This window comes from Pongo abelii, chromosome 3 (assembly GCF_028885655.2).
Source record: "Pongo abelii isolate AG06213 chromosome 3, NHGRI_mPonAbe1-v2.0_pri, whole genome shotgun sequence".
NCBI classification, from domain to species: domain Eukaryota; kingdom Metazoa; phylum Chordata; class Mammalia; order Primates; family Hominidae; genus Pongo; species Pongo abelii.
Window position 1 is genome coordinate 97,441,064 of NC_071988.2, and position 15,256 is coordinate 97,456,319.

The following is a 15,256-nucleotide window of genomic DNA, read 5'->3' on the forward strand; positions in this document are numbered from 1 at the left end:
TGCTGCCCCTGGAGTCTTTGGTATCCAGATGGCGGCTGTGGCCAAGCGGAGCCCAGGGTTGGGGGAGGGCCTGGGGTGCTAGGGAGGTGTGCTAACATTTTGTACGGTTGTGGTAGCTTCAGAGCAGGAACAAGAAGGTTTTTGCCTTTACCGACTCCTTGACAATCTTTTGAGAGTGGAATTCGTCTCTCTTGGAGACAGCACGATGTGGTGGTGAAGATTCCAAAGTCTAGAATCAGAAAGGCTTGAGTTGAAGGCTAGTTCTCCTCTTGTTTGCCTGGTGACCTTAGGCAAGTTGGTTACTCCTTCTAGGCTCACTTTCCTAACTATAAAATGGGGCAACAACTTAGGAATCAGCTTTCTAAGATTGTTGTGAGGATTAATGGAGACAGCACATGTAAACTTGTCACTGGAACATAGAATGTATCGTGTACATGTTAGCAATTATTCATAGTTGTTTCTAGCAGTTATTCATAAGAGCTTCTTTGGGAAGCTTCTCCCCCCATTTAAAAACTTTGTTTTGAAATAATTGTAGGCTCACAAGAAGTTGCAGAAATAGTACAGAGGTCCCATGTACCCTTCCCCTAGCTGCTTACAGTGGTACCATTTTACATAACGATAGCACATTGCCAAACCAGGAAACGTCATTGGCAGAATATGCTAATTGAACTATAGACCTTACTTGGATTTTATTAGCTCTTTCTTGCACTCAGGTGTGTGAGTTCTGTAACATTTGGTCATATGTATACATAAAGATACAAAACTGTTCCATCCCCACAAAGGAACGCTTAGTACTACCCCTTTACTGTCACTTCTTTTCCCACCCTAGCCTTGGCAATCACTAAGCTGCTCTCCATTTCTGTAAGTTAGTTCTTTTGAGAATGTTAGATAAACAGAATAATACAGTATGTAACTGTTTGAGACTTGCTCTTTTTCACTCATCATAAAGCCCCTGAGATCCATCCATGTTGTGTGTATCAATAGTTCATTTCTGTTGCTGAGTCGTGTTCCTTGGTGTGAATGTACCACAGTTTGTTTATCCATTCACTTGTTGAAGGACATTCAGGTTGTTTTGGACATTCCAGTTTTGGGGCTATTATGTAGAAAGTTGCTATCGACATTTGTATACAGAATTTTCTAAGAACATACTTTTTCATTTCTTTAGGATACATGTCCAGTATCCTTTTGCAATTCTTAAAGAGGGAAATATCCATATATCATGTACTAGTGTCTGTGAAAACAGTAAATATTTAGAAAATTGTTTTCAGTTTTATTTTATGGGCCAAGTGAGATTTTTCCTGAACCTAACATAATGCAGAGTGGTAAGCTTATTAACTATAGAGGCCATGTGGGGGAGAGGAAAGCCCTCCCTTTAGACTGGTTGCCTCACTCTCCTCTTGGAACTTAGTTTCCTTATTGAAAAGAGGAAAGTGGTAGCCAGGCATGGTGGCACATGCCTGTAGTCCCAGCTACTTAAGAGGCTGAGGTGGAAGGATCACTTGAGTCTGAGAGGCAGAGGTTGCAGTGAGCCAAGATTACACCATTGCACTCCAGCCTGGGCAACAGAGTGGAACCCTGTCTCAAATTAAAAAAAAAAAAAAAAAAAAAGAAAGGAAAGAAATGAGGAAGGTGGCTCATGCCTGTAATCCCAACACTTTGGGAAGCAGAGGCAGGAGGATCACTTGAACCCGAAGTTTGAGACCAGCCTGGGCAACATAGCAAGACCCTGTCTCCTCTCTCTACAAAAACAATTAAAAAATTTAGCTCGGCATGGTGCCGCACACCTGTAGTCGCAACTACTTGGGGGACTGAGATTGGAGGATCCCTTGAGCCCAGGAGTTTGAGGCTGCAGTGAGCTTTTGAGCTATAATTGCCACTGCACGCTAGCCTGGGCAACAGAGTGAGACCCTGTCTTGAAAAAAAAAAAAAAAAACAGAAAGAAAAAGAAAAGTGAAGAAAGTAGACTGGATTTCTTTTAGGATCTCTGCCAGTTCTAACATTCTATGAAGTTTCAGCTCACTGCCACATACATTCCCCATTTTGAGTTGTATGGCTGTACTTAAACAAAAATATTTGTTCTCAGTTTTGATTTCATGAAGTGCTTGGATGCATGAGTTAGTTGTAAATGTGCATATAATGAACTTTGTAAAGACATTTAATATGGAGGGTTACTTACTAATAGGTAATGCTGAATGGGTCATTAATCTTATGATTAGATGTAATTTCAACATCTTTCTGCCATTTAGCTATTTAAGAGTGATCTGTTAAATGCAGAGAGTAACTTTTTGTTAAGTTCATCTTTTTGTGTCCTTTCATCTAGATCTTCACAGTACAGTTGGGTTAAGCCCTTAAAACAACACATACACATCTATGCAACAAGTAAGAAGTTTCTAGGACTCACTAGAAAAGAATTGGGGTCAGGCTGGAATCTCTTAAAAACATTTTGTAGCAATGAGTGTAGCAAGGATTAGATTTGGTGTAAAAAGACTATAGATAAAAGGGGTCTGAAGGTGGAAGAGGCTTCAGGGAAAGACACAAAGACTCTAGAAATACCTAACTAAGGCACTGCAATATGTGAGGATAATGAGACGCTCAGATTCCAAGTCGTGGCTTTGGTGTTTGCTGGTTGTGTTAGGTTATTCAGGAGCTTGTTCTATTTTCCTTCCTGTTTGCCCATCTGTCTCTTCCATCTCATCTATATGTCCTAACTACTCAATGCTAACAGGGAGCTGGTGGATAAGGAGGCTGAGTGAAGCAGCTATATATATGGCAGTAGGAGAGGTGGAGGTTGTGAATGAGAGAGCAGATGATTTCTCTCAAGTGGGCAACCAATATACCAATTGTGGCTCCTTGGATAAGTGGACCCACTTTTCACAGATCTTGAAAAATCTGGCTTTTCAAGAGGAGCTATTTTTCCCGATTATTTATGTGAACATTTTTATTTATCAGAAACTCCAGTAGAGTGATTAAGCACCTTTTTCTGGAGCTGCCTACCTGGGTTAAACTCCCAGCTCTACCATTTATTAGCTGTGTGACCTTTGACAAGTGTTTTGTTTTTTAACTTCTTTGTGCTCAATTTTCTTATCTGTAAATGGGAATAATACTCGTGCCTAATTCATAGGGTTGTTATGAAATTTAAATATGCTCGTATGTGTAAAGCACTTAGAACAGTAGAACAGTGTCTGTTATATTGAAAATTCTCAATTTATGTTAGCTATTATGATTCTTATTAAAACACAAGTAAGACCAAATGACAGGTTTGTTGGCCCAATGTAGCCCATGGATAGCCATTTTGCAACCTTTGATCCCCTGAGTTTAGGAGGAACCCACAGAGGTTATATGAAGAGCTAATGCCATTCAGCTAGTTAGGGGCTGAGTTGTCAGTGGGATCCAGGTTCTTCCCGCCCAGCTGCACTCTGTCCCTTTTAGTGAAGAGAGAGGGTCCTTGGGAAAGGCAACAACTTGAGTGTCCTTCACAAAGCGAATGGAGAGATGAAATGTGGTGGCAGCAGTTGGAATAATGGATTAGATTTATTTAGAATGACATGGAAAGGTCTTTAAAATATAGTGCTGGGTAAACAAGAAGCAGAATAGTGCCATTTACGTAAATTAAGAGTGCATGCACACAAAAGGACGCTTCAGAATTTCAAGGATGTGTACAAACAAAGGATATATTCCAAATCCACTAGGGCAGTTTTGCTTTTGCAAGGGAGACCAGTGAGAGTCGGATGTGGGGATAAAATAGACAAGAAAGCAAGAGAGGGGCCTTGTACAGAGCAGCGATTCTGTGCTATGAACTAGGAATATGATTAACTCCAGCTTTTCTAGTGAATCCCTCTTCCCCTACCCCCCACCCTAAAAGCTGGAGACCAGCCTTTTTACTACCTCCTTCTCCCACCCAAGTCCTGTGGTTAATATGAACAGGCACGTGGTATTCTAGGTACAAAGAGAATCTATCTACCTTCCAGATGTTTCACAAAGCACAAGAACGGGCTGAAGTTCCCCACCTCTCTGCACAGCCGGCGGTTGGTATTTCCAAGAAAGGGGCTGGACGACTTCAGGAAGGGCTGCCCGCCTTGCACTGGTCTGGTGACTCAGGTCCCTGTGGAGGGCTTTCTGCCCCAGATTTATCACAGAGCTCCCCAACTGGCCCCAAAGAAGAGGCAGATCAAGCTGCTCAAGGAAGCAGACCTGCTTTCCAAGCTCTCGCCAGCCCAGCAGGCTCGGAAGGCATTCCTGGAGGACGTGGAGGCCCACCTGACCCCACATCCCTTGGCGCTCTACCCGAATCTGGAAGAAGCTATGCCCATAGAGGTGATGTGTCCTAGGGTTTGTGGGAGGGGCTTCACTGGGGCTTCGCAAATAATTCTATCTAAATGTCTAGGAAGTCCCCATGAGAGGGTGACATATTTATAAGAGGAGCGATGAATGTCTCCCCCAGGGTGCGAGTTCTTGTGGGCCTCAGAGCAGCCTTCTGTCCTCTGTTCCCAGAAAACACAATCAGCAGCAACATGCACACTGCTCTCTTTGCTTCCTGTGAAGCCCTTCAACTTACAAAGATGCCGCAAACCAGAAACATGACTTCTATTCCCCGCAATTTCTACCCATCTACTGTACTTTGTGTTGTGACTTTTTGAGGGGAGGAGGAAACAATGAGAGGGAATTGTCTAGTCTTATTTTTGTCACTTTAGCCTGATATTAGGAGGTGCCCTTAAATACTTACTAATGGGTGGAAAGAATGAGACCGGAAAGGTCGTGGGGAAAATCCTCCTAATGGTCCAGACTAGGGCTGGACAGCAGCAGCAGCTCTGTGATGTCACCAATGTCCCAGGCCTCTCCTGACTTTAGCTCTATATCCTTAGTATGCATCTCTTGTCTTTGTATCTCAAAGTGGCTTCCATGCTTCCAGGCATTGAGTCTATATTTCAGACAAGAAGAGGGAAGGGACAAATGTTAAAGGGTGTATGCCAGCTGACTCTGTCTTTTAATTAGGCAAATAATAGCTTTCCCAGTAAACATCTCTTTCATCTGACTACTCCTAGTTGCTAGGGAGTCTAGCAAATGGAGTTTCAGAGTTGGGCATTGAACCTGAGCAAAACCCAGGTTCTACTAGGTTTAAAGAGAAAAGGTAGAATGGATATTGGGCAGGGAGCTAGCAGTGACTGCAACGCCATCCATAGCCCTGCAGCCTGTGTTCTACACAGAGAGCGAGACAATGGTTCAGAAAGGCAGATCTCTGCTCAGAGCCTTCCAGTGTCCCCTTCTCTCTCAGAGAAAGCCAGAGTTCTTGCTGGGATCTGAAAGGCCTTGGCATTCTGCTCTCAACAGTACCTCTGTTCTGCTCCCTCTCCAACTTTACCCCTGCTCCTGCCACTCCAACCACTCTGGCCTCCTGGCTGCTCCATCAACATTATGAGCATGTCCAATTCAGCTCTCTGTTCTGGTGCCTGGAACACTTGCTCCAGACAGCTGCTTGGCTTACTCCTTCACTCCCTTTAGATCGATGCTCAAATGTCTCCTGATTGGAGAGGCCTGTATAAAATAGCACTTCCCTTCCACCCTCACATCTACTCCTTACCGTGCCCTACTTTTCACTGTAGCACTTGCCACCACTGAGCTCCTCCCACAATGAAAGCTTATATGGGCAGGGACTTTGTGTCTTTCACTGTGTACCACCAATACCTGTCCTATGGCAGACACTCAATAAATAATTTTGAATGAATGAATAAATAAATGATCAGTGGGAGAGAAGTCTACAGAAAGGAGAGCTAGAATCGCTGATCGGTTAATTTCTCTTTGGGGCTTTCCTTCACTGCCTCCTGCAGGCCAGAACTTCTGAGTCCATGACAAAGAGATTGATTGTTTCCATACCTCAGATGGCACATGAGCATGGCTTGGGATTGTGGCGCTTATTTCCATGTGTGACTTCCGCAAATAGGTGTGTTGGCTTCCTGCTGAAGCAGGATCTCTTATGGTGCTAAGGTGGCCATCAGAAGGTCCAGGTTTAAGCCCTACCCACTTAGCAACCCCAGCAGAAAGAGAACGCACCTTTTTGCATGATCCCAGAAAAATTCCATAGCCTAATTATCATGGATCCAACTTTGATCATGTGTCTATTCCAAAGTCAGTCACTGTGGTTCTGATTGTTTGGTCTGCCTTAGGAGTGAGGATGGGGTCAGGCTAATTCAGACCATGCAGGTTGAGAGTGGAGAGAGAGGTGGTTCTCCAAGGAAAAATCCAGATATTCATGAGAGGGAAAATAGATAGTGGGCAGTCAAAAACCACAGAAATCCTTTAGAGGCGCTTCACTCAGTGGGGCGTCTGGGGACAGGGGTAGGCCCAGAGACATATTCCATTCTAGAGGAAGTAGAACTTTAGTAAAAGGCTGTGTACCGAGTGTCCAGGTGATGGGAGGTTTATCCAAGTGGTGCTGATTATAATCCCAAAAGACATAGTCCCAAACATCATAATCGTGAATGTTGAGATCCCCAAAGTCTAAAATCCCACAAATCACAATCCTGAAAGATTGAATTCCTGAATGTTGAAATCCTGAAAGCCAAATTCTGGGGAAGGGATTAGTGTGTTTTTGGTTGTATGCAGGATAGTTGCATCGTGGTAGGTGGACCAATTACCTTGCTATTGTCCTTATTTGGAAATTAAATATGGTTTAAGGAGATGAGTATGAGTGCCAACCTGACAAGAGGTGGACTTGTGGACTTAATTTTAGGTGTCAGTTTGACTGGATTAAGGAATTCCCAGAAACATGGTAAAGTGTTATTTTGGATGTGTCTGAGAGGATGTCCCCAGAGGAGATTAGTGTATGTGAGTCTGAGTGGAGCAGGCCGGGAAGATCTGCCCTCAGTGTTTCGGTGCCTCAGAGATCATAGAGTAAGTGAAAATGCAGGTGAAAAATACAAGAGATCTCCTCTGCCAAATTATTCAATTGTGTACAATTTATGCCTCTTCACATATAACACCGTGGTTGCCTTCGAGCATGTGACACCCTTTGTCAGAGAATTAAAAGAATTTGACAAGCTCAGCAACCTTCTGAAGCAGACATTTACTGATATTGAGATTCCTCCAGTGTTATAACCACATAAAATGGTGAACTACTCTTGGTTAAAGATTTGACTGTCAAGAAAGATAGACTTCTTATATTTACCACTAAATCTAACACAGAAAAACTAGTGCATGTTTCGCTTTGGCTATTGGATGGCACTTTCAAGACTGTCCCCACTTTTTAAAATCAATGATATACATTTCATGCCCCTGTTGGATCTGGAAATTCTAAAACTTATCTACTTCTTTATATATTAACGACTGGAAACAAATGAAGTATTTTATAATCACTTATTTGAAGATTTGGTGGACTGTGCAGAAGAAAATGGATTTCTTGAAACTCCCAAACCAAAATGACAGGTTTGGAATTAAGTGTAATCAAAGCTTCTAAAAGTGAACCTGAAAGAGTTATCAATAAAATTTTTTTTTCATGTAGTCTAACACATGTGGCAGAAATTCAGATGAATGGATTGGCCATGTGATTTGGCAATGACAGAAACTTGAGTTTAAAAATGAATCATTTCATGATCCTACACCCAGAAAACCTTGAAGATTCATCCAAAAGACTCCTAGACCTGATAAACGACTTCAGTAAAGTTTCAGGATATGAAATTAATGTTCAAAAATCAGTTGTTTCTCTATACATTATCAATGCTGAAGCTGAGAACCAAATCAAGAACTCAATATCATTTACAACTGCCACAAAAAACTAAAATACCTAGGAATGCATTTAATGAAGGAAGTGAAAGACCTCCACAAGGGGAACTACAAAACACTGAAGAAAGAAATCATAAATGATGCTAATAAATAGAAAAACATTCCATGTTCATGTAAAGGAAGAATCAATATTGTTAAAATGACCATACTATCCAAAGCAATCTACAGATTCAATGCCATTCCTATAAAATTACCAACATAATTTTTCAAATAATTAGAAAAAACAATTCTAAAATTCATACAGAATCAGAAAAGTGTCTGATTAGCCAAAGTAATCCTAAGCAAAAAGAACAAAGCTGGGGTCATCATGTTACCCAACTTCAAACTATACTGCAAGGCTACAGTAACCAAAACAGCATAGTATGGGTACAAATATATGCCCATAGATTAATGGAACAGAGTAGAGAACCCAGAAATAAAGCCACACGCCTACAACCAGCTGATCTTTGACAAACTTGATAAAAACAAACAATGGAAAAAGGGCACCCTATTCAATAAATGGTGCTGGGAAAACTGGCTACCTATATGCAGAAGAGTTAAACTGTGTCCCTATCTCTCACTGTATACAAAAATTAAGATGGACTAAAGACTTAAATGTAAGACCTGAAACTATACAAATTCTAGAAGAAAATCTACAAAAAAAACTCTTCCAGACATTGGCTGAGGCAAAGAATTTATGACTAAGACCTCAAAAGCAAATGCAACAAAAACAAAAATAGACAAATGAAAATTAAGCTAAAGAACTTTGAACTGCAAAAGAAACTATCAACAGAGTAAACAGACAGGCTGCAGAATGGGAGAAACTATTTGCAAACTGTACATGTGACAAAGGACTAATGTCTAGAATTTATAAGGAACTTAAACAATTCAACAAGAAAAAACAATTCCATTAAAAAGTAGGCAAAGCCGTGAAGTCTCCCCAGGAGGTTAAGGCTGCAGTGATTGCACCATTGCACTTCAGCCTGGGTGACAGAGTGTGAGACCCTGTCTCAAAAAAAAATAAAAGTGTACAAAGGACATGAACAGCCACTTCTCAAAAGAAGACATACAAGCAGCCAACAAACATATGAAGAAATGCTCAACATCACTAATCATCAGAGAGAAGCCAATTAAAACCGCAATGAGATACCAGATACCGTCTCATATCAGTCGGAATAGCTATTATTGAAATAAAAAAATAACAGATATTGGCAAGGATGCAGAGAAAACAGGATGCTTATACACTGTTGATGAGACTGTAAGTTAGCTCAACCTCTATGGAAAACAAGATGGAGATTTCTCAAAGAACTAAAAACAGAACTACCATTCAACCCAGCAATTCCACTACTGGGTATCTACCCAAAGGAAAAGAAATTGTTTTATCAAAAAGACACCTTCACTTATATGTTTATCACAACACTATCACAATAGCAAAGTCATGAAATCAACCTAAGTGTCCATCAATGATGGATTGGGTAAAGATAATGTGGTATGTATATACCATGAAATACTATGCAGCCATAAAAAGAATGAAATCATGTCTATCGTAGCAACATGGATGGAACTGGAGGCCATTATCCTAAGTGAAATAACTCAGAATCAGAAAATCAAATACCATGTGTTCTTGCTTATAAGTGGGAGCTTAACAATGGGTATACATGGTCATAAAGATGGAGATAATAGACACTGGGGCCTCCAAAAAGGGGGGTTAGGAGGGTGTTGAGGATTAAAAAACTACCTATGGGGTACTATGTTCACTATTTGGGTGATGGGTTCACTAGAAATCCAAACCCCAGTATTACACAACATACTCATGTAACACACCTGCACATGTACCCCCTGAATCTACAATAAAAAATTAAAAGATAAAATAAAAAGTTTTTTTTTAAGGAAAAAAATAAACATGAAAAAAGTGTCATTTGTTCGCATTAGCATTCCTTACAGCTGCTGAAATTCCAGGAGCTTTTAATAAATTAAAGCTGCATCTGCCTGAGGAGATCAGTGATATTACTGACTGGTTCAAAAATAATTATAGGATAAGTAAGATAAGAAGATGGTGTTGCTATTGGATCACCGGTATTGTTTCTGCCAACTTTGGGGTCTGTATATGAGTATATGTGGAATGGATTTCCCTATACCCAGAACAACATAGAAGTATGGCACAGAAGAGGGGAAAATGTAATAGGGAGTACTCACGCGAGTGTATATTGAATCACAGAAGAATTTTAAAAAGAGCAGTGCATGTAGAAAATGAATATGAACGTATTCTCCAAGGAGAGCCCTAAAAGAAAAAAAGCAACTATTTACTATGATGCAAGACTTCAAAATATAGTTAACTATCATAAATGCCTGCCAGTTCTTATGGAATACCTCTGTGTAATTGCCCATAATCTATCTTTCTTATACATTTTTTAACATGTTGAATTTTCTTCTTGCTTTTTTTTAGTGCCCCCCACACTATTTTAAATTGTGTTATTTTTTACAATTCACTGTGTTATGTGTTTCATCTTTGCATCATTTCTAATGCTGGAGATGTACATTGTGTAAAGACTTTTTATAGAGCTCTAATTCATTTCATGCATTTTTTGCAAATTTGACTTCATGACAATGTGTTGTCACAAAACTAACTTTGTGTGTAAGCATTGTGGATTTACATAAAAACATTGAAACTTCATCAGTGAATGAAGAGATGTCCTTTTTTGTTCATCTGTATTTGTGAAAGATAACATTTCTTGATATCTTGGTTCTTTGGGTAACTGCACATAGAGTGGTGTCCCATCATGATTGTTTTTTGTTTGTTTTCTTGAGACAGGTTCTCATTCTGTTACCTAAGCTGGAGTGCAGTGGTGCAATTATAGTTCACTGTAACCTCAAACTCCTGGGCTCAAGGTATCCTCTCACCTTAGCCTCCAAGTATCTAGGACTACAGGAGTGCACCACCATGCCTGGCTAATTAAAAAAATTTTTTTTAATAGAGACAGAGGTCTTGCTATATTGCCCAGGCTGGTCTCAAACTCCTGGCCTCATATCGTCTTCCTGCGTAAGCTTCCCAAAGCACTGAGATTATATGCCTTAGCCACTGTGCCTGGCCCCATCATGCTTTTTGATTGATTTTGTCAAAAGGCTTAGGTTGTACATCGCTGTATTTCAGATGACTGAAATTATAAAGCAGAGTGCACACAATTGCCAAACATAGTGGTATGCATTTATACATATCACTTTTTAAGCTATTTCTTTATGAATATGGTTTCCCTGCTCATATTATACCCATGTGACTTTTGGTAGTACACCTGACTGTTTATGCTTGCAAAACTATGTATATTGTTATTGCCTAATTCGTTGTGTAAAATGGCCAATGAAGTGTTCTCTCATTTTTACATTTCTCAAATAAATCTCCATTTAAAAATTTAAGTGCCTTTAAAATACTTTTTTTTACAATTTTTTTTCAGAATTATAGTTTTGGGATTTTAATTTTGGGGATTGTGATTTTGAGGATTTTAGACTTTAGGGATTATGATCTTTCAGGATTTTAACATTTGGGATTATGTCTTTTGGGATATGGTCCAAATCTATCCATAGCACCCAGCATAATACTTGGCACAGAAGTTGGTGAACAGCACTGATGGACTGAAAAGGAAAAGTGAAGGGCAAGTTGTTCTGTTTTGTTGTAGAATGGGGACTGCCTTCTTCAGCATGTTTTTCTTTTCCTCTAAGACTATTTTCTGTTTGTAGCTCTTATTAAAGGTGCTGGAAGTGCTCGATCCTGACCGGAAGTTGGAGGACACATGGGCTTATTGTCAGGACACCAGGAAAGGAATGAAGGAACCTACAAAGCTTTTTAAAAAACATTCTACCCAAGTCTACCTGGGACCGTGAGTATTGTTCTTAACCCTTCGATCATTGCTGTCACCTGATGAAACATTCTAGGAATTACCTTCTTAAATCTAAGAATTACCTTCTTAAAACTTCTCATCTTTAGAATACTTCTAATGAAGCAAGTGTAACTAAGTTCCCAAGGAAAAGGGAAAGGAGTCCTAGGTACCGCTCTAAATAGTGCTTATTTCTTCAATGGATGTGATTTATCCAGCGACGACGCAGACACAGGTGTCTACAAGGAAATTCCAGAGAGAGTCCCTCCCTATGCTTGAGGGGTAGAAACAGTGAAGGTTAGAAAATCCTTGATTTTGAGGCAGCTTCTAAGGCTTTCCAATTTCCTTTAATTCAAAAGTGCTCAGCATGCCAAAGCACCATACTTTTGGGGTATCATCCTTTGTGCCCCAAGAAATGTAAAAGCTGGAGGGCAGTGAAGAGATCACAATTCACTGCAGCCTTGAGTTCTGGACTCAAATGATCCTCCTGCCTCAGCCTCCTGAGCAGCTGGGACTTCAGGTATGTATCACCATGCCTGACCTAAGACTTTTTTCAGAGTATAGGTCTACTGCTTGGAGTTTCCACCCATCTTTTTTGCATAAACCATACCTGTAATACTACCTTCATTGACCTTTCTCAAAGCATTAAGCTTAACGAAAGCACCTCCCTTTTGTAACACATTCTTGATTCCCCAGTCAATATAATATTTAATTAAATAACATAAATGCAGTGATAAGTATACTGGACACAAATAGATTTGGGATACACATTTTTTGTTTGTTTGTTTGTTTTTGAGACAGAGTTTCGCTTTGTCTCCCAGGCTGGAGAGCAGTGGCACAATCTTGGCTCACTGCAACCTCTACCTCCTGGGTTCCAGTGATTCTTATGTGTCAGCCTCCATGTAACTGGGACTGTAGGTGCCCACGACCACACCTGGCTAATCTTTGTACTTTTGGTAGAGGCAAAGTTTCGCCATGTTGGCCAGCCTAGTCTCGAACTCCTGGCCTCAAGTGATCTGCCCACCTCTGCCTTCCAAAGTGTGGAGATTACAGGCATGAGCCACTGGGCCGGGCCTACATTTGACTTTTGAAATTAAAGACCTCACTGATGGGTGCTGAAGAGTATGGTGAACTAGAGAGCAGCCTATCCACAGTACCCAGACACTTAGAGGAGTGTGGACTGTGGTCGGTGTGTTTGGTGGGGGCCATGTAGAGCTTTGTTGGTCACACACATTACCTACATGGAGGTGGATTTAGAGAGAATCTACTGCATTACATTATATATGTTTTTTAGGGTAAGACACAAGGTGAGAGGAACTCTACTCTTAGGACATTTCTGACTCTTCAGTCCACCTCCTGGTAAATGTAGGAAGGGTAACTGGGCGTGCTTGTCTCAGTTCTGCCTTTCTTCCATGAGGAGCAAGATGGCCCATGGGATGCACAATTTCTCCTTGCTTCCCCATTCTAGAGGGGAGGACTGCCCTGGTCCAGCCCTGCAGGTGACTGGGTGGAAGGGTCTGCCAATTTCTGGGTGTCAGTTAGCAAGTCCTCTTGGACCTAAAGCCATGTCATCTATCATGGCTGCTGTTAGCAGTGAAGGGGATATTTTGGCTATTGTCTTTGCTCTCTGTATTGTTTTTCAAGTTGCTCAGAACTTGGGTGAGGGAGCGAGAGGAGTGTTATATGTAGGGATCTGTGATATAATACATATATTTAGTCTTCGTCCCCAGTTACTGACACAGGGCTCCTAAAACCCTTGGGATTTCCTGAGTGACAGGAATGCTTTTTGTTATTCATAAGGAGCCCCTTTTAGTCACTAGTGAGTTTATGCTAATGAGGTGCTCAGGTTGGGGCCCCTAGATTGTCTTAGAATGTGGCTGGTCACCAGAAAGACCAAGTGATTAGAGGGTTAGAATGTTCAGTCCCACTCAGTGTGACCTCTCAGAGGGGACAGAGAGGGGCGTGACTGAAGATTAAAAATTCTTGGACACATATATTTGATGAAGCTCCAGGTTGACGGACACATCCAGGTGCTGGCAGGATGCAAGCGACACCAACTCCCACTCACCAGATAATCTGTCCTTTCCTTTAGAGCAAAATTTTTTGAAAGAGGCATTCATACTCACTTAGTCTTTTTCTCTCCAAACAACAATCAGGCTCTTATCTCCACCACTCCACTGAACCTGACCTTAGTCAAGGTCTCCGTTGACCTCCATGTTAACTAAATCAGCTCTCAGGGATCACCATACTTGTTGTATACATAGTAGCAACTGACGTAACTGATCATGTCCTCTTTCTCATAACACTTTCTTTACTTGGCTTCTGGAACATCCCTCTTTCATGGACCTCTCCGTAGTCATCTTTTACTGGCCGCTCTTTACCTTCTAGCCTTGAAGTACTTTGGTCTTTGACATCTTTTCAGCACATTTACTCACAACCAAATGACCTCCTCTGGTCCATCTGTATATGGTTAATTCAGTATTTGTCCTTGGTTGTATAATTGGCATCTCAGACTAGACAAACCCAAAACTGAACTCTTGTTTTCTCCCCCAAACTTATTCCTCCTTCTGTCTTCCCCAGTTCAGTAAATAGGAACCCCATCTTTCCAGTTTTTTTCTGGAACAATAGTTGCAATCTGCCAGCAAATGGTAATGGCTTTACTTTTGAAATGTATCCAGAATCTCACCTTCTCCACTACTACCAGTCTATTCCAAGATTCCATCACCTCTTGCCTGGATTGTTGCAATAGCTTACTAACTGATCTCATGGCCTCCACCCAAGCTCCCCTCTCTCAAGTCTATTTGTCACACGATAGCTGACATAATCCCTTTAAAAATGTAAGTCAAGTCGTGTCATTCCAGTGCTTGAGATTCTCCAATTGCTTATTTTTCTGAGTAAAATCCAAAGTCCTTACAACTGCCTTCAAAGTACTGTATGATTAGGTCCCTGTCACCTCTCAAGCCTCATCCTCTGCTATTCTACTCTTTAATTACTCTGCTCCACAGGACTTTGTGTTCTTTGGACATGCTCAGCACACTCCCAGCTCAGGTCTTTGCACATGCATGTTATCTGCATGACTTGACATTTACATGGTTTGACCCCTTTCTTCTTTTGAGTCTTTGGTCAAATATTACTTTAATAGAGACAACTTCTCTGTATAAATAAAATGCTCCCTACCATCACTCTCCATCCCTCCTGTCCTATTTTACTTTCTCTATATAACTTATAATCAACTGGCATATGTTTGTTTACTATCTATCTCTCCTATTCGGTTGTATACTCTATGAGGACAGGGGCTTAACTTTATTTACAGTTCAATTCTAATACCTGGCACATAGTCGGTGCTTACTGAATATTTGTCTAATGAATGGGTGGATAAATTAATATGCATGTTATGAATAAAAAGTACAGGGGCTATGAAAAAAGAGTAGGTTCAGGGGACAGCTTGTGGGGATGCCTCCCCGAGGAAGGCACATGTATGTTGAGATATGAAGGGGATAAGGAAATGGTGACAGCATTGCAGTCAGATGCAACAGCTCAAGCAAAGGCCCAATGGCTGGAGGGAGCAGCATGAATTCACAGAACTGAGAGAAGGCCACGTTGGCTGGAGCTCAGAGAGTAAAAAAGGGTGG

At 41.0% G+C, this 15,256-nt stretch overlaps 1 protein-coding gene across 9 annotated transcripts in view; it reads left to right on the plus strand.

Annotated features, from left to right (window-relative positions):
• The window catches only part of FAM47E (family with sequence similarity 47 member E), a 70,271-nt gene that overhangs the window by 38,882 nt on the left and 16,133 nt on the right, over positions 1-15,256 (plus strand). For 8 of the 9 annotated variants that reach the window (XM_054554084.1, XM_054554087.1, XM_054554089.1 and 5 more), the window contains exons 2-3: positions 3,969-4,314; positions 11,488-11,627. In XM_054554084.1, the coding sequence (XP_054410059.1) occupies positions 3,969-4,314; positions 11,488-11,627 (486 nt within the window). The remainder of the gene's footprint in view (positions 1-3,968; positions 4,315-11,487; positions 11,628-15,256) is intronic. The other variant, XM_054554091.2, reaches the window with a different exon arrangement.